The following is a 20,855-nucleotide window of genomic DNA, read 5'->3' on the forward strand; positions in this document are numbered from 1 at the left end:
GGAACTGAGGTGAAAAAGATAACTGACGGGTAGGATAGCAATCAGAAGAACGAAACAACAACAGCATTTTGTAAGAAGTGTGGCAGTTATTTTGGCTGTAGCTACATGGTAGCATAGCTAGAATCAAACAAAGTCTTTATGATTTTGTTTGTTTAAAAACAGATTGTGTAATACAATCATGTGATCTGACTGAGTGCTGTTGTTACACTTCAGGTACATCCACTGTTGGGTACAAAGAAGTCGTGGCTGCCTCTGACCGGTATCAAGAACAAAGAAACTACAGTCTCCTGCACGCAGCTGCTCTAGAACCTGAAGTACTGTGATGTAATATTTTCCCATAACAAAAGACAAAAACAATTTGAAGACTCGTTACTTTCCGTTTGAAGGATTTTATTTTTAACTACTGCTTTCAGCGTTAATCTCAATAAAATGCACTTTTAACATTTGACCCTTCTTTGTGTTCATATGGATCAACCACTCCTAGGAACAATCCTTTGCCTCATTGTTTAGCTCCTGTTGTATTTGCTCGTGCGTCATTTAGCTTGTCATTCCATAGTGACGTCGTATTTCACGACAGTAGATAAAAGGTAAGTATTGAACTTGCATTTGGTAGCATTTAACTGCAACTCCAAATTTGAAGTCAAAGAGATGTTGATGCAAGTGAAAGAACCCATCATTAGCTTCTGTATGATGACATTAAGTTGTTAGGCCTCTATCACTCAGGCCCAGAGATCTGTAAGTGATCATGGTGACCAAGTTTGCATATAGTTGCATGAAAGATACCAGCTTGTCTGCAAACACAAACCAGAGTGATGCAAACTGGAAACAGAGTAACATCAAAGTGGGACCTTTTGAAAAATATGGATTGTGGTGTTAAGACAAAACTGTAGTTTATCAGTGAAATAATTTCACCTAACCGAAAACTTCATGACTTTAAGATGTGGAAAAATGGTTATTTATTTGACTGAACTAATGATATGACAGATTACTGATATGATAGATTACAGAACATTTCAATCTACATATAATAAATATGCAAAATTAGATATTTGACCTCTTACATTTGACAGGATTATAGATTTGAATTGAACCTAAACAATATTTAAGAACATCCAAGTCTTTAAATATATTGTCTATCAATAGAATTCAAGTCTTAGAGAAGCATGCTTTGACTATTTTTTGGCATTTGTCAAGCACAGTTTTTGTGTTTACAAAATTATTACACCATCTAAAATTTATCCCACGGTTGCTCTAAACTAACAATATTGCTCTTTACTAATCCACCAGTTTGCAAAAGCTCAAAATTGTTGTTATCCATGAATTTGACCAGATTAGTTATTTACTCATCTAAAAACCAGTTTTAGTGGATTACGCTTGATTAATTTCCAACTTCTCAGAGACATCCAGTGTGCTGGCTCAAGTTTAGTTATAAGAATGTGAACTCAGTTGGTTTTATATAATAAATAGTAACATATTTAGTCTTAAACATGTTTGAAATATTTCTAAAATATCAGTGTTCCCTTGTTTTTATGACAGATGCTCTAATAAATTTGTAAATCTATGTATATAATGATGTAAAAATATATATATATTTTCCTTTGATCATTAATGTTGCCTATGTGAAAGGAAAACTTTTCACATAGGCAACATTTCGTGCATGAAATTTCTCTTATTCCGTATCAATAGTAGAAAATAGCAAAATGGCATTACATTAATAGGAAGGGGCAGTCAAAAGTAAAACTGTTTTGATGGAAAATTAGATTTAGGTGTTCAATTTGTATAAACAACAATGCCTCTGTGCTGGAAATTTCACTCTAAGGAACAATCGCAGTACTATCACACAGGAGCATATGTCCAATTTCATCAAACTACACAGCAGTGGCCTTTGTGTCTAATTGAGTGAGACGACAAAAGTCCTTACTCATTCAAACCAGAATTCAATTATTGTGACGGGCCGTTTTGTCTGTCCGGAGCACGCAGAGAGAGGAAGCAGGGAGGAGGGGGAGACCACTGCTTAACATACTGGCCAAGTCGCAAGCAGTTACGGCTGTGCTGTAGAATAATTCATGGTGAAGTACCAGACAAAAACATAATCTAATAGGGACTTCTGAGTATGATTAATGTGGAGAGTCGTAGATGCAACAGATTAATATTTGGCTCATGAGTTGAAACCACAATGAGGGATGCACCATGTTGCTCTACAAGTCTTTTAGCTGCTTAGTTAAAGAATATGGGGAAAGCCAAAGAGAGGGAAGCACATGGGACTAAATTCTTTAAAAGCTGTTTAATGTCAAAATATAGTAATGCTGCATATGAGCCTTAAAATCAGTAAGTGCTCATTAAGAAGGAGGTGGTTTAGGAAAAATGTGAAAAATATTTCATTTACTCCTGCACTTAGCAACAAGACCTCTTTTCTTAATAGCTTTCCAGCAATTTAAGGACTGTCTTCTTCTCATCCAGAACTGCCCATTTCTATTGCAGTCTTTATTTAGTCAAGTTGCTTTCTAATGCGTTCTAACCCGTTCTCGCCTCTTCTCTCTTCACAAGCTCTCTCCTTCATCTCTTTTCCTGACATTGCCAACTCTTGAAGTGACTGTAACCAATTCTCAATTTAGAGACAATTACGTGGTCTTTCCTGTTGATTTTGATATTATCCCCCCCACCCTCTCCTTTTGTTGCACCTTGCCATTACTGTTCCCATTCCCTCTGAACTCTCTCCTCTCTGATTTTCATCAAATTTGACAATATCTCCACGAACACGTATTCTCTCCTGACAGCCTCTTTTTTCCCCAGTGTGTCTGCTTTCTGAGTATGTTGGTACTTGCATGAACTTCATATTTTTCCCCTTCACAGGCTAACCTTGAATCAGTGAACAGTACTTCATATATCGTCTTGGTGATTTTGGGCTTATTCGGCTTTAATCTTTGACAGCAACACTGAGTCACTGCAGATGACTATACTTTCTACCACTTCCTCTGCCCACTCTCAGTGCTAGAGGATGTGCAAAAAGCTAGACAGCGTACACTCTCAAACTGTTGTTTTCTTACTGACCAGAGTCTCCTGAATCACCACTGCTTCCTGCTAATGGATGATTTGACTTGTCTGTTAAAAACTGGCAGGTCAAAGGAATTCCACAAGAAAACCTTAAATGTTCTGAGGAACTCTGACAGCAAGCATTTTGGGTCCTCTTAGAAGCGTGATCACCTTTATCCTATGACGAAACAGGACACAGGTAATACGAGGGCACCAGGGCTCACTGGATGGCTTGAGGTTTATGAAAATGATGTGAATTATGTAATTTGACCTTCGTGGTTTCTAAATCTCAACCCAGCTGAATGCACAAGGGAGATTTTGCACCAACATACTAGAGAATGATTCAACACTGTAATCCCAATTTCAAATGAATTTCTTTGCCAAGAATGATGTCATCACTTTTGTACAGTTTTATTTTGACTTATTAGTCACGTGACTTTTGGATACTAATTTTTAAATAATAGGAAAATAACAATTTTACAAGATCATGAGTCAGTAACAAGCATGACTGAGGTATTCAGCACTGTCATTTTCTGCTTACACACACATGGTTCATAACCCTGGGTTTAGTATATTCAGTACAAAACTGAAATGCCTGAATCCAAACATTAAACGAGGACCCACACGTCTTGGGAATCAAGTCAGCTTTCTTCACAGACGTCAAAGTGATTTTATTGATTATTTTCTACACTACACTGCGCTCTTCTCTCTTTTTAAATTGTTTTTTTACCTTGAAGGATATCTCGTACTGCTCCCCTCCCCAAATTTCTAGGCCGGTGTCGTATCCCCCAAGCTCCCAGAACCACTTCCTGTCGACAGCAAACAGTCCACCTGCCATCACTGGAGACCTAAAAGACACAAAGGCACAGTTGGGCGTAAATTGGAATACAACAGGAAGTATTAAAATGACTTCAAATCTTGCAGGCTGGCCATACATATAAAGTGCCAGGTTTGAACATACCCTTGTTACATCCCATGACTTGGTAAATGCACACAGGATTAAATAAACAGAAAAGTGTGTTAGAGAATTCCGGCTCTATCCCACTCCAGAGCTGCGTTTTTCACATCCCCACATGTGTATAGCAACCCAGTGACACTCTTCACAGCACAAAACCAATTAACCCATCTGAACCAGTGAGAATACTGACTGGGATGACAAGCTCAGCAGTGCCAAACAACATAATAGTCCTCAGCTCAGAGTGCAGTGGGAGCTTCTCCCTGCAGCAAAACTGAATGGTAAAATATCGAACAGCTTCTCATCAGGACACCGGCAACAACTGGAGGAAAACGGGAGGAGCAGGCGGGCAGAGAAAGAAAAGTTTTATCCACGGGGAATTTTCTGTATTGAACTATGAAATAATGCAAGATAGATGAGAACATAACCTCACAGATAGCATTATAAATCCAAGAAAAGCCTCTTTTCCTTCTATTTCCTGAAACATTACAAGGCATTTGTGCCCAGAGTTATCATCTAGTGATACACTAGTGCTCAGAATTTCAGAGCTTTATTTTATTTTAATCCAAATTGTAGCGGTATGGAAATTAATAGCAAATGGTATAAAAGGAAAATAAACCGGAGGAATACAGAATTTATTTTCCAATCAGTCTCATGTTGAAACACCACATGCTTGTCTTTGTTGCAACCAAGGTGGATACTATTGTTAGTGAATTATGAGTCTAGAGCTGTTAGCATGGACGATACGATAGGCTTGGACCATAATCTCAGGTTCCATCAGTGATCAGAGAGATCGCCAACAGCTTGCCAGTTTTAACTTTTTTCCCCTCAAATAAATCATTAAATCAAAGAACTTTCACGTGTAATTTAATCTGCCTCACTATAATATCCTGTTGTATCTCTCCATATAAAAACCCTTGCACTACACGTGTGCATGCACATGAGTTCACAATCACACCTCTGCGCTCTTTAAAATTATCATGCGCACAGGGCCCGGCAAGACTGATTCATCATGATCTCTGAACAAAAGGAAGCAGGAGAATTCTTTTTGTCTGTTGGCTCAGTTTAGAAATTCAAACTTAATTGCAGCCATGCGTTTGCACAGAAACTTGTTTATTTCAGTCAGCAAAATCCTTGTACGGAGAAGTCACGGTGAAGATGATACAGGTGAGACATTTTGCATACAAAATACTTACCAGCAGCACTTTTCCATTTTTTTACCGTTAGTCCAAAGTACGTATTATGGTGGTAACGGTGGATAGGAACCATAATGCGTAACTGCTCCTTAACAACCGGCTTTGTGATCGTAGTGATGAAAACCATAATGGAAATGAGACTGAGCCTAAATCACACATTAAGCGTCGTAAAGGGCATAAAAACACGAGCTGAGGTCGCCGCTCTCGTTTTCCCTGCCTACGTTTGTTCTGATAAAGCACGCCTTTCTGCAACAGTTTGAATAATTCTTTCACACAGGCATACTTGACCTGTCCGACCGGATAACTGTGCTTGTGCAGTTCATTGTCCATAACTGGTGACTGTTGTACGCTGGAGGAAGCAAAGTGAAGCAAACACAAAGCTGCCACACACACACACACACACACACACACACACACACACACACTCACACTCTGCTTCCCTGGAATAGCACAGAATGAAATGCACCAGACAGACTTTCATCACAGGACAAAGGGTGAACAACAGTAGCTGCAGGGGCACAGAGAAACAGTGTGTTGCATGTCTGTGTGTGAGTGCTGATGGTGGGTATGGTCAGCGGACTGTGAGTTTAGCAAAGAGAGCGTAGACACTGCGTGGGCACTGATTTATGGGGTGGTGATTGTTAGCTCTTGTTCACTGGAGGGAGAAAACACAAACACTCTTCATCTCCCCAGAGTTGTGTGGAAGGAAACCCAGCGGCTTTTGGGAATGACAGCACTCACATCTCACAAGCTAGCGAATATGAAGATCGCTTAACCACAAGTTAAAATTTAATCTGGCAGGGTAACAACCACATGCATGTTCAACTATACTGATAATAAGCATTGTAAAACAATTATTGCATTTGCCCAGGAGCCAGTTGCACTCCACTGTATGCCAGGCCAGGCGACATCATCTCAGATGCAGATGCTTTAAAATGCTTCAGGCGATGGAAACAAACCAGGTCCCATTCAAGATTCTCTCTTCTATTCCATTCATCTCAATTAGCTTGACTAGGTCAATGGATCAGCAGCTTTTGAGTGTTTCAATTGCTGCCGCCCCCTCAAGAACAGGTCATTAACGTCACAGTCAATTATAATTTGTAGTGTATGGTATTAATGACTGCACCTGTACACCTTCTGATGTTTGGAATTGAGTTTTAATGGTTCGATTTGTTTAGATTTTGTCCAATGTCATAGTGGACTGACTTGACAGTACATTGTCTTCCAGTCTATGAGATCAAAATGTTGTTTTTGGACTGTAGGATATTCTTATACATTACTAAAGTGAAAACAAAATCCGCATTTGGTTGGCATCATCGATATACTGCACACCAAAGTAAAACAGGGCATTTCACTTAATTCTATATGCAATTTTGAATGCATCTGACATATTATTCTATGCATGAATGTCCAATTAATATATGTATTTTAAAACTGAATTCAGCTTCCATATCTGTCAGATTCTGTAGATCCTCTAATTCATCATTTTGTGGTCATTTGTCATGTTTGTTTCTCACAAATGCCTGAACACACATGTTAACATTCACAGAGACCACTTGAACACAATGAATTCCATTCTCTTTCAAACAGGGAGCCACAACTCAAAACCAGACAAAAACCCTGTTGCTGCAAAACACTTAATTTAAAATGATAATGAGTTGACCCAGTCACTACTCACACTGCTGCTCCTGAGTTGCTTAGCAACTACTTTGTTTTGCCACTGTGCAGAAAAAAAAATCTGTTTGTGGAAAAAAAAAACTGTTTTGGGAGGACATATTTAATTAATTTTATTCAGGCATATAATTTAATCAGGGTTTCGTATACACAGTACTGTGCAAAAGTCTTGAGACACCCCTCATTTCTTTATATTTTGCTAGGGAAATGAAAAATGCATGCAGTGATTAACTGAAACATAAATCACTTCAGTAACACAGTATATTGGGCAAAACAGGACTTTTCCAATTCTAATGAGCTTTAAAATCAATACAATACTGTATCAGCCCATCATGGCTGAGGGGTGAAAAATGAAGTCAGTGACAGTCGGATGGTCTCCGAATGGTATTACGTGGAGCATTCATATTTCCATCAGCTTTGACAAGATTCCCAACACCAGTGGCTGAACTGAAGGGTGGCTCAAGACTTTTGGACTGAATTGTATAAACTGACTTTGGCATTCCTGAATTAGTTCCTCCATTCAGCACCACCTGTGTCAAAGTTATCTGTATCTCTACAACCAAACTAAACATCCATCTCATGCATTGAAAAATGGGATTAACAATTCTGGGTTTACAGTTAGGTGCCTTGACTCTTTGTTCACATCCCTCAGTACTGTGGTTTTTAGAGGAGTAACAACTGTGCAGAACCACAGTTAACGTCTGTATTTTTGGGTCTGTGTCTTTTTCCATATCTTGGTTCTTCTATAGTGAGGATAAATTACAAGAAAGGGGGGGCAAAAATACCTTAATCTCTTGATAATGAACACAAAATAAACAAAAATATATTCGGATCCATTTCCAGATCAATCATTACCGGAAAGGTTTTTAAGTATCCCACGCTTTACCTGACTCCGTCCACCTTTTAAGATGGATCAAGTGGATAGCTAGCACTACCGAAGATCTCTTTGCTTTTTAATGTGGACCCGTCTTCGCCCTGTCAACGCAATACAGTGTTGTAGCACACTAAGAACAGTCTGTCCAGAGCGTGGGTCCCAGTCTCATGTGCCGACAGCACAGTCTATTTACTTTAAAAATGTCATTACTTTATATTGAACAGACAAACACGCACACAGAGAAAGTCTGCAGACCATCTGCTAGTACCAGGACCCCATAGAGACTCTTTTTGATTACCTGTTCACCCACACTGTGAAGCACAAGCTGAACATCGACCGGTGTGATGGTGGCCACAAATTTGTCCAGCCAGGGTTGCGAAACACTGCTGTAGTCTTTAAAGAGGAGAACGGAAATTCCACCACTCTGAATGCCTGTAATTACCTTCCTACGCATGTCAACATTAAACTTTATTTCTTTTCAATAAAAGAAAATCACAATAGAAATGGAAATGGCAAATTGGATTTCCACAGCACAGACTTCAGCCCTCCGCCACAGAGCAGCTCTACTGAATTAATATTGACCGGCATCGACTAAAGTGACCTTAACAGGCCAGAAGCAGCAAGAAAATGCAATACCATAAGTAATGGGATCAACATGTACATTTGGCAGAATATAAAATCTCAGTACCCATTTGACTGCTGTAAGAGTAAATCAGATTGATGATACCACAACAATTATGTTTAAATGATTTCATAAACTTTAAGTTACATTTGATTTTGGCAAAGTTATTTACTTAACAGCGTTTGTCAGAACTGTGGAAATTATATTTATTGTCCTGTTAGTTTTGTACTTTTATTTATTGTTTGAACTGTAACTGATGAATGGTAGGTTTGCTCATTTTTGACCATCTTCTCAGAGAAAGTATCAATTCCTACAAAGGAACAGAATCTCTGGTTTAAATCACCAAGAAGGGGGCGGTGTATTTGAGGAAAAGGACAGCATGGTCCAGGGTCTTTCTAACAAACAACTGAGATTTAACTACAAATGCTCAAGTTGATATTCTCCATTTCAGTCTACTGACCTTGGGGAACTTAAAGCCTGAGCTAACTGCTAAATAAAACCTTGAAACTTAAAGAAGCAGAGAGAGAGGGACAGAGAGAAGGGGGGGACAAATGAAGGGAGTGTTGATGGCATTAACAAAAGAGACAGTGACAGAGGCATGAGGACAGGGATAAAAATCATACTCCATTACCCTCAAACACACACGCGTGCACACCTCAGAGATGGATTTTGCCAGCCCACCATGCCTCGTTCTCCACTGCTGCAATGTCAATCAGAATGAAAATGAAAATCTTTGCGACTCAAATTGGATTTGCACTGATGAAGGTCATTTCATTGGGCAAGAAGAGCAGACTAATTCACGAAATGAGGATTGATTCTGATTGTTCTGCAGCTCATTTCTTCTTTAGTTTCTTATCCCCCTGCATCACTGCCTTATCATGCCTACAGCATTTCCCCAGGATAGTCAAATATTCTCTGGCATCCAAACATAGACAAAGGTCCAACTAATCCGTCAAAGCTCACAAATGTAGTGTCTGGCATTCCATGCAGTTATTTGGTTATTTATTTATTTTAGTGTCCATTACTTAAAAGGTACAGAAAGGGGAAGAAAGTATGGCAAAAACCTATTAGGCATCTTTGCAGAGGGGCAGTGTTACCTGGGAATCAATTCAACAACAGTGGCCTCAAGGCACTTTATATTGTAAGATCAAAACCTGCCAATAATATCCAATGACGCTGTAAACACATTAATCTGTGACTGATCTTTTAAATGAAAAGTTTTAAAGTTTAAATGAAACTTTATAGACAACACTCAAATGGTTAACTACATGTGCAGCTAATCATTTAGACAAGAGGCTCACAAATTATCAAAAAATAACAACACACGCAAAAAATCTCACAGCTCATTCCTTCCAACAAACAGCATGAAACGTCAACATAAACAATTTAAAAATGTATAAAACATAAACTCCATATGAGGGACAACTGTAGTCACAATGATGTCACTCGTTGGGTCGTGATGTTCATTTTCAGCATCGTGGTCATCACCAATTTGTTTTTTGTTTGGTTTTTTAGGATCCTGCTTTTAAGGGAGAGGGGTCGAGTGCCAGTTATCATCTAAGCTAGCAATGTCAATTAGTGCAAAGAGCATCCACGCACCACATGGCCATTTGAAAAACTGCATTTTTTGGAATTGTCATGCTGTATAAAACATGAGGTGACTGTGAAATGACCTAAATATCCATCGATCTCTAAATCGTTTTAACTCTAGAACTCACAGATCTACATAGATCTGTTTTTTAAACTACTGCTCCATAAAAGCTAATACAATAGCAGCTAAAAGTAAAGTTTAAGTAATTTCTTGAAGATTTTGCTACTTGAAGTAGCAAAATAATATAAAAATGGCTGTCTCTCCTTTCCCACTCATAAACCCTACCTGATAAGAAAAACCAAGTAAGTCATAGTTCAGTGCTGCAACATGATCAGTCTTTTATAATGACATGGCTTGTGGTATATATTTTGTACTGGCACTAAAAATCAGAGACAAAGTTTAAGACAGCGAGCTGGCCTCTTCACTTCACCGCCACACTGGTTCATTGAAATCCGAGAATGCTTCGATTTCTCTGCACACTCTGGAATGTAAGACTGGGATTTTGGCATTTATCCACTTTGGAAATGGAATTCATTTTCACATTTTGCAGCTTAATGGGGCGGTAGTCTAGTGCTTTAGTATCCATCCTATGCAACACCCAGGTGTAAATGTGTGTATGAGCATAGCAGTGTCGACAAAGACCTCCAGTGAATAAACACGGTCTGGTGTAAATCATTCAGAGGTGCACAGCTCAGACAAACCCAGATGAAAAGCTTCAAGTCCCACTGGGGCCACCCATGGAACAGATGCATGCATTTAGTCATGGCACAATCAGATAATGGGTATAAAATTCCCTGACCAAGAGTCAGAGTCACTCACTCAAAGGGTTCACTGGGGTCATCCTTCTGCAGCTCTGTGGGGATCGGGATCCGCTTGTAATACATTTCCCAGTCAAACGCCCCTCGCATGGCGTCGCCCGCCTGTGTTTCATAGCCAAAGTTGTCGTGGTCGATGACGTCAATCATCGGGCACACGATAGTCTTCCTGTTCTGGGCGATTCGATCTGAGAGGGACAGAAGGAGGCACACACGATAGGGAGCAGGTTATGACAACAGATGGTGCAGAAAAGTTGTTCCCAAGCTTTGTGGCTTTAGACCTTTTACAGCCAAGCAAAGCCTACTCGCCCCTCCTGTCCACAGAATGCAGGTTATGAGGGCTCTGTGGGCTGTTTAAACAACTGGTGAAACTGTGTGTGTGTGTGTGTGTGTGTGTGTGTGTGTGTGTGTGTGTGTGTGTGTGTGTGTGTGTGTGTGTGTGTGTACAAAATGAAAATTTGCTCCTGTGTTACAAACTGTGAAATGTATCAATCCTGACCAATTCATTTTTTAATAAAAAAATTGATTTATCTTTTACCTTTGGTAAAAAACATGTTTTTAGGAACAAATAAAATGATTGATAATTTTTTACAAAATATTAATTAATTTTTTTACCATTTGATTTTATAGGTAAAAAGGTTAACAAGGTTTCAGTATTAATCAGTAACCATCGCCTCATACCTCTCAGCTCCATCTAGCTTAGATTTATTGCTTTGTGACTGACTGAAATCTAATGGATGAATTATAACGGACACTTATTTTACATGTGTCATTGTGCTGCCATTAGCCATGTGTGCATAATCGAAGCAGCGTACAGATGTAAAAATGTCGTAAACCTGCAGTTTTTCTAGTCGTCGGTAAGGGAGCCACTCCTCTGACTACAGCAGGTTAGATCCCACAGGAGTCAGAAAATGACCCTACTGCTCGTTTGAATGATATCAAACACTTTTCTGATAAGCACGTGGTATTATTTACCATTTTATCACGCACACCTCGGGACTCCAGCTTGACCTGTTTATTGCATCTTGGTAGTTGCAACAAACAGACCTGCCCTTCAGACAGTAATACACAGAGCAGAGGCACCTTAGATCACATGCTGCTGGTCACATGATCACATTACATGGAAATCCTATGCAGTCCAAGCCCATATATTGAGTAAAAAATACTCATTCTAACTCATATCCTGGATTTCAAAATGATATGTATGCTTAAATGTCTGTGTGGGCTGGCATACACATCGAGTGCTATCAGAAAGCATGATCAGCAAAGTTCAGCTGCTAATCACCAAGCGTATGAATCACACTGTGGCTTGCTTGAGTTATGCTGGCACTGAGCATGTACATCTCCCGAAGAGAGAACACTTTACTCTAACAAAAAGAACTCTTTTGGATTTACACTTCGGCTCCTAAAGGTCTCAATCGATAAATGGATGTTATTTTTGGTTTTTTTATGATTCCTTGTATTTTTATGTCTGGCTGGTTCAGCTGCTGGCTGTTTGTATACAACCTGTATTGGAGGTTTCTGTTTTGTTTCCTCACTTTCATTTTGTATTTCATTTTTCATTTATTTTTTAGTGCTTTCCCCCCCAAGTGTTACATTTTTCTTTTTTGGATGAATTTATTTGTTTACTTATTCAGAGATTCAATAATATTTCAGACTGTTACCAGTGTGTAATGCACTATCCACACATGAGTTAGAGATGTTATTTATCCAGCAACTATGTAATATATGGGCTCTGAATGGACATCTTCACGTGATGAGCTCACGTGACCAACAACATTCATTATCTGATGAAGACCAGGTGTGCTTGAAACATTAAAACTACCATGATGGTTGTTGTAATGAGAGCCGTTGACTAATTTTTTGGCCCAGCAACTGGCCCACTTTTTGGTATATTTTATTGTATTTATTTAAAAACAAAATCATATTTAATAGATTTTTGGACACTTTTATTTTTCCCAAATTGAGTTTAACGTCACATGTAAAGAGCAGCCATCACTAAGGTTATGACCTGGGCACACAGTGCAGGCCGGTTGAGGATCGGGCTCATGTTAAGGGTCAAGGTTCAATAATGAAGTCCTCACCCAGCAGTGGAGGCAGCCAGTTCACATTGGCTTCACAGTGCGAGTCCAGGAAGGTGAGGACTTCTCCCTTAGCGGCAGCTGCTCCAAGCAGGCGAGTCCGGATCAGACCCTCCCTCTTCTTGGTCCTCAGGATGCGAACCTTTGGCAGCCGTACCATGTACTCCTCTAGTGCCACCTTAAGGTGTTCTGAAGAGACAACATGAGAGAGAGCATAATTTAAAGAGGGGAAAAAAATTACATAATGCTATAGAGGGGATCAATAACATACCCGTTAATGTGCGCAGGTAAATAAGGACCTAGTGGCATGAACTGCTTCAGAAAACTGTCCACAAATAGGAAACCTTCACAACAAAAAATGCTCTTCAAAAAAAGATGAAAAGAAATCTAACCCATTAGCCGTCACCATCAAACACGACATCTGCTGCTGCCACATGCTCCACACTGAAACGTCCCCCTTAAGGCCTCTACATCATAACGTACTTTCACCCATACAGAGAAAAACTTTATATTACTTACTTTTCTACACTCACTGACTTTTTTTCTTTTTTTTTTTATATCTGCAGTCATTAGACAGAATGTTACCCTCAAGAGGAAGAAACCAACTGCGAGGAATGAAAAAGGAATTAAATCAGCCCCTCTAACGTGCGGTGATAAAGCCTTTTGGCAAGAAATAAAAAAACAAAACAAAAAGAAAAACAGTGCTGTTTCCAAAATTGTGATGATGTTCATTCTACCCAAAACTCATAATGTCCCATTATGGACCCTTTTCCCAACAACAATCCCTTCACTGAGTAAATTACACGATCAAAGAGTTTTATTAAAGTTCATGTCTGAGCCACTGGTCCTATGCATGGCAGCTGTGCCATTTTCCAGTGTTTCTCTAGCAGCAGTGACAGTAAATCTCAACTCAGAGTGAGGTGTCAGTCAAATGGTCAGTTCCATCGCCTAAAATGGCAAATACACTGCAACAGGGTGGATGGTAGGGGGAAAAAAAATCTATATATATGGCGACATATAAAGACAGGGCAACTTGAAAGCGTCAATCAATCAATCAGAGACGGGGCTTATACATGCACATTTTCTCCAGTCTTTCATCACAGCTCGCCTTTGACAGAAATCAATCCTGCTCTAAATGGAGCCTTTAAGTCTTTCTGCTCAAATGCCCAGTCAGCTCTGACAGGTCAATAAATATAAAAATAAGTCACACTTAAAGCCATGTTTCAATGGCCATCTGTCTAGTGTTAATGTTTCTAAAGCTGTCAACCATTGCAGAGAAAAGCTCAGAAAGTCCAGTGTTGTTAAGGCCAGTATAAAATTGAATGCACTCCGTCCAAATTAATCCACCCATCCATCGCTTTTCACTTTGTTTAAATATTCAGTAACCGGCAAAAAAATCATTTGCATTTAACACCACCTCAAAAGGGGAACATCTTGTTAAGATGCCATTTGTTACAAACCAACTGGACATGAATGGTCGCAGTTATAATGTTATCCACTGTGAGCAAAGACAAAACAGATGCACTGGAAAAGCAAGCCACACAAATTGTGCTTCCTAAATAGTCTCCAACAGACAGACATGACTCAGCAGTGTCTTTTAATCCATCTGTCTACTGTTAGACAAATTATTTAATTGCATCCAAATCTGACGTCTACAGTGACTCTGCAGAGGATCACGTTCCAGCTCACCAAACAGTCAAACTAAAGCAGCAGAAAACAAAAATGCAACAAATGTCACATCAAGACTCTTTGAGCACATGGTTTGGGCTGTTATTTTGAGGTCAAAAATCATTTGCAGAGGCTTGGGGCTTTTGAAAAGAAGAAAGAAGTCATGATCAAAGTGTACCTTCACCATTCTAAGATACTGACAAACTTAGTTAAAAATGTATTTATTTAGTGCTAACTCACAATATATAATATATTAGGACACATTACATTAAAAAGTTAAGACCTTGCAAATTCAACAAACTCTGCTTTCATTGAACATTATCCAAGCTGCAATCTCTGGGGCTAAAAAAATGAAGCCTGGACAGAAGTCTCAAACACAGCAGCAAAGATGGTTTGTGATTCCATTCTGTTAAGTTAAATTCTAGCATTTTATTAGCACTAATAGTTTCTTAGCACCAATTAACAGAGTGAAAAAAGTGTTTCTTTGAATTGTTCATACAGTTTCACGTGCAAATACCTAACCAAGCTGATAATTTTGGTACTCCATCCTCTTGTCCAAACATGGTAGCTTCCAGCTCCCAAAAAAGCTAACATAGAACTAACTAGCATAGAAGGGACAACATTAAGGCTTCAAGCAAAATTTCTGCAGGTGTATCACAAGCCCAGTGGTTCGACCCGGACCAGTCCAAAGCATTAGTAGCTATACCAAATAAGTCACAGAACGGAATAAAGAACCTGGAAACTGTTCTAAGTTATTATTGTTTAACTTGCACAGCTGTTGCCCATCACTATATCCCCTCTATCTAAAGAAGTCTAAATCACTCATAGTAATACACGAATGAGGTCCAGTGTGACTCAGACAAATAAATGTGCCTCACTGAACCATTTTTTTTTCTTTTTTGCAACTCTTCTCTGCATCAACATCAAAAATGTGAAGAAGAACATTTCCTAAGGACTATAAAAATAGAACATTATATACACAATAAAGGAAGATACGCTTTGCATTAAAATATTACCTCTGTCAGTGTTCCTCCTTACAAATGGCCCACTGTCACAAAGAAGCTCCCTCTAACACATCCACTAATTGGATTTTGAATATCAGAAGGGTGGAAGGAGGAAAGGCGGCAGTCCTTTCACACCTTCAAACTATAATCTGCAGCTGCTCAAATGACTGACAGAATGTCTTTATCTCTGCACTCAGTTGTTTCTTTCCAGCTGTAATTCTTTCACTTTTTGTTCCACCTTTGTTGCTTCACTTCCCAACCTTCATCCTTCATCCCTCATTCCGCTCGTCTCTGTTCTGATGCTGCTTGGCAGCCATTGCCTCTTGGAGAGGTACTCCTAATCCCAACAGACATCAGAGGCACTGAAAATGGGAGAACCGGCCAAAACCAACAAACCAGAAGCCAGCTGGTCCTCCGATTTGTCTCCGTCCTCACACTTTCCCTTCATCCTTTTTTTTTTTAACTTTTATTATTTCTTTATTACTTTTTTTTAACTGAGGCTAAGAAGATGACAGCTCATCACTTGAAGCCAAACATCAAAATTCACCATCATTTCCCAGCTAGTCCAAAAACATATAATCTGGTCTTGTCCAAACACTCTCCAATCAGACATTATTAAAGCAAAGCAAAGCAAATTAGACAACAGCAGTAATCAAGACCAGAGTGAGAGGTGCTGTCTATCAAACACACAGAGGTCTCTGCTACTTAATCCTTAAGGCCTCAATTGAGATGCATCCCGCCTCAAGTGGTCTGGCTCCAATTAGTCCTATCCAATTTGAAATATTAAAAAAATACTTTAAAGCCAGGAAATAATTTATTTAAAAGTGATAATGAAATCCAACTTTGGTCTTTCTGTCTCTCCCTGTTGGTCCTGTGATAGACTGACAACCTGTCTATGACGTGCGCCACTTTTCAACCCATTGAAAACTGGAATAAGTTCTGATAGTTGGAAAAGTTCTGATACCACTTGCCTAACATTGGGTTGTTTTCTTGTACGCCACCAAAACGCCTCTGACCTGTCTGGGGCATTACAACAGGACCTCTGGGGATATCTTGTGGTGTTTGTAACCAAAATGCTGGCAGTAGCTCCTGTGGGACATGTGGGCTGCGGGCTGCAGCCTCCATGGAGGAGGCTAGGTCCACTGAATGCTGCCAATTCTAGATTGGATTGGGATCTGGGGAGGCGGGAGGCTGGAGGCTGGGTCAGTGCCTTGGGCTCATTGTCATGTTTCTTCAGCTGTTCCTGGGCAGTTTGTTTTGTGGCAGAACATAGTGTCCTGCTGGGGGAAGCCAGTGACACTGAGGAGTGTACAATAGCCTTTAGGTAGGTTGTGCGTGCCTAGGTAACCTCAAAATGCATGACATGTCACAGCCCAAAGACTCACAGGAGGCTATTGCATGATCAGTATTATTCACTTCACCTGTCAGAGGTTTTAACGTCGTGGCTGATAAATATGTATGTAGTGAGATAAAATATGAGCACTGTTGCTCTCCTTCCTGATGACTTATGTGCCTTTAACATAATCTTGTGACACACAGATACATACATCGGATTATAGCTGGTAAAAAATAAAAATAAAATAAAAAAATCACCTAACCTTAATACAAAATGTTGTTATACCATGTGTGTGTTTCAGGTCATATTTTATAATAAAAAAATCAATATGATGTAACAGATTTCAGAATACTTGCCAATTCTGTACTTGTAAAATTGTTCAAATAATTCCTACAGCCAACTCTAGCCAAGTAGAGTAATTGGAGATTAGTAAGTTTATAGGTGATATACTTTATATTAAAATGACTCATTGCAGCAATAATATAAGCTGCACAGTTTTGACATTGGAATAATGGCTGAGGGGCTCCATAGGGTCAATGCCACCATTAGAGAAAAGAAGGCCTTCACCTTCATTACATGGCAATAAATCAGCCCATTAGCTATTAAGCTTTAGGAGATTGATTCAGGCTAAACTTTTGCCCTGCATGGGGCGATTCTTACATAGCCTCCCTAATGACAAGCAGGGAGATTAAACAATGAACATTTGCATTTCATGTAAAGCGCATTGAGACTAGGAAAGGAAAGCGGGAAAGGTTATGGTGTCTAATTATGAATGGTTAATTTGACCTGAATAAATTGGAATACGGCTCCTCTGGTTTACTGAAAACTGCCGGGGCTATAAATCACGCTAATGAGAGCAGGCTGACGTCGGCAAACACATTAGTCATTATTAGAATGTGAAATCCAGGACATGAAGAGGGCTCAGACATCGTCGATGCCGGGGTCAGTTCTGTAGACCCCATTTACCGAACTAACAAACAATCGCTGCCCTCAATCTCTTTCTGTTCCAGGAATGCATCTTCCTCTTAGTCATTTATTAAGATTAAACCACAAACAATAAAGCTAGGGGAAAAAGAGAGGTCAGGGTGAAACGTGGGCACCAGAGCAAGTATTTAACTGGTACAGTGGTCCCCAAGATCTTTCAGCCCCAGAACCAGCAGATCACATTGATCTGATTGATTTGAGCTCACTCCAATAAATATCACAGAAAAGATTAATCCGAATTTGACCAAGATAATGTACATGCAATAAATACCAGTTTTAGTAGCATCTCAAAAGTAATCATGACAACCACCTTCCAAACACATAGCAAAGAAGCATTTTCTTCAACGTGCCTCATTTTGCTTAACAAAAATGTTTTGCAAATTTGACTTGATCTATTTGCAAAGATTGGAACAAACTACCTTTCAACATTTAAAAAAAGGACAAGGTCTTATGGTGCAAGATCTTTTGTTTAATATAAAGATGAAAAATTCCCTCTGCATGTACTATAACCATGAGAAACCTGGGGTTGGGGGAAATCACAAAAGTCTAATGGAGCAGTTTTGTCATGAAAATTATGCATGAGGTAAATATTCCGCCTTCAATGGCATATTTACCCATTTTAATCTACAAAAATCCTCAAACATTTGCTGATGTGGATATGATGTGGCAAATGTGTTCATTTGAATTCAGTTTAAACTGTATGTCGATGTTTACAGCTCATCATTTACTGATACATTGCTTTCAGGTTACCGGTATGGTTTCTGTCGTAACTGGTGTTTAATTATTGCCTTAGTATTTCATCTTCTTTAAATAGCTACTATCCCATTTGCTAGTTTTTCCATTATGTTTACTGACCAACTGCAAGTTTTTATACATTATGTCAAGCTAAAACATTTGAGAGTTAATCTAGGTTGTTAGCTAGCTATTTCAACTGTTAGCCTAAAATTTCAATGTTTAAAAAAAATGTAACCCATGTGCAGCTAGCCATCAACTGCTGGCCATACTTTAAAATATAACTTAATATAACAATTTAAGCTATCCATTTTATTTATTGATTTTGCTAAAACATATTTATCCATCTTGTTAGGTAAAAAGAACAAACTGCTAGCCATAATTAACTATTAACTAAGATGATTATGATGATGGTAGCCATTTCAACTTTGCACATAATACTAGCTAGGAATGTCCTATGTTAACCATATTTTTACTATAAATTTCAGTGTTCTTGTTTTATAATTTTAACTATTTTACCCATTTATGGACTAAATTAGCTAACAATTCGGTTGTTTATTGATCCTCTAGCTAACAATTAACATTGCTATTTCACCAAAATTCTAAATTTTTTAAAACGTGACAAATTTTTTTCTCATCTGTTTCATATATGAATTCATTAATTTTGACTCTTATTTTGAAACTTTTTCTACATTACTTGTAGCTATTCGGCAACCTTTTTAAATTTTTTTAAGAGACCCCCTTAGAGTAAGAAGAAAAAACAAAGACTAAAAAGCTGAAGTATCTGTAATCCTGATCAATAATCCAGATTTGTTGAATATTTTGAGAGGTTCAGAAACCCCAGCTGTGTAAAACAACCAACACATCCATAACACAGTTCATCATCCCTTCCTGTATGTATATGTTGTGTTGGTAGAAGCTGGGGGGATTTTCTATTCAATTAACCTCAAATTAGAGTGAATCCAATGTGTCATCCAAATCTCATCTTTCCAAGGTGCTGGATTACTTCCCAGAAGTCTTGGCACAGCACCAAAGAACCAAGCTGCTAATTTATTCCTCCAAAATATTCGGCTGCTTCTGTGAACTCTATCACACATCCTCCCTTTGAGCCAAGGCTGAAAACATCTGAAGCAGCTTTTTTTTTTTTTTTCGCAACAGTCATAAAAAAAGAAGGATGCTGAGGGAAAGTCCGTGATGATATAAGCCAGTCTGAAGGATTTTTTTCCCCTTCCTTTTCAAGAACACTCCCCCTCATCTCCCCCGTCACACAAAATATACACTGCTTAAATATCTACTGAGCCAATGATAAGAGATGTATTACAGATGTGCACTTTGCTGTCACATCATAAAATGATGAAAGCAATATTTTGATAAGCAAGGAGAGGACGGACAATTTCACGTTTCTGCCTTCAAGCACTGTCAAACATTTAGAGCACAGGCACACAAGCTCCTGCTTCACAGCAAACACTACCGCCTCTATCGGGCCGCCTCAGTTCTCCTGCATATTACAATTCTTTGGTTTTTCCTTAAGAATTTCCATGTTTCTTCAACTTCCCTTAAATAGGACACTAGAAGCGAGATGTGTTTTACACATGTAGGACCATGTACATGGAAAATGTTGCCTTAAAAGGAGGATACTAGATCCAAGCCCGGCAGGGGGTGATTACACTTGTTGGCGATTTCTTTTAGTACAGGTACAGAAAATGACTTTATTGCCCACTTAATCAGTAACCCCCCAGAAAATACTTTCTTGACATATTGCCCTCTGTGACTCAGTTCCACCAATTGCTCCAATTCATTTTTAAAACACCAAGAGATGTTCACCTTGAAGCCTGAAGAAGGGACTTCACTAATGGTTGATACCATGCTGGCTTTATTACAGCTAATGGTTGGTTTTCTCTTTTTATTTGGATTTTATATCGGTGGACCACATTTAGAGCGTAGTTATTTCAGACCCACTCTAAATAATATCCTTCACAGTCAAACATATTTCTTCATCCAATCAACAAGCAAGCTCGGAATGTGGATTTAAAGGGACTAAAGGCTCTAAACGTTCATCTGTGCTTTCCAGCTGTTTTCTAGGTAATAGGTGGTAATGTTTCAAGGACAATTTCCTGTCTCTTTATTCCTATTTTTTTTTAAAGAAAATTTGTTCTTGCATTCCATTTCTTCTGGTCTATGAGTGAAATCGACCTCTTACATGTCTGACCAATTGTCAAGCCTGCAAAAAATTCAGTCAGTGGGTCTAAGAGGGACTCCATTAAAAGCGAGGCATTAGTAGAGAGCATGC

At 38.9% G+C, this 20,855-nt stretch overlaps 1 protein-coding gene across 1 annotated transcript in view; it reads right to left on the bottom strand.

Moving 5' to 3' along the window:
• Positions 1-20,855, bottom strand: part of LOC116328524 (polypeptide N-acetylgalactosaminyltransferase 10-like) — a 118,842-nt gene that overhangs the window by 22,377 nt on the left and 75,610 nt on the right. Inside the window, exons 5-7 of the mRNA XM_031750337.2 lie at positions 12,845-13,030; positions 10,765-10,948; positions 3,764-3,881 (exon numbers count right to left, since the gene is read on the bottom strand). Coding sequence (XP_031606197.2) covers positions 3,764-3,881; positions 10,765-10,948; positions 12,845-13,030 — 488 coding nt within the window. The remainder of the gene's footprint in view (positions 1-3,763; positions 3,882-10,764; positions 10,949-12,844; positions 13,031-20,855) is intronic.

Source organism: Oreochromis aureus, linkage group 10 (genome assembly GCF_013358895.1).
Source record: "Oreochromis aureus strain Israel breed Guangdong linkage group 10, ZZ_aureus, whole genome shotgun sequence".
In the NCBI taxonomy this organism is placed as follows: Eukaryota; Metazoa; Chordata; class Actinopteri; order Cichliformes; family Cichlidae; genus Oreochromis; species Oreochromis aureus.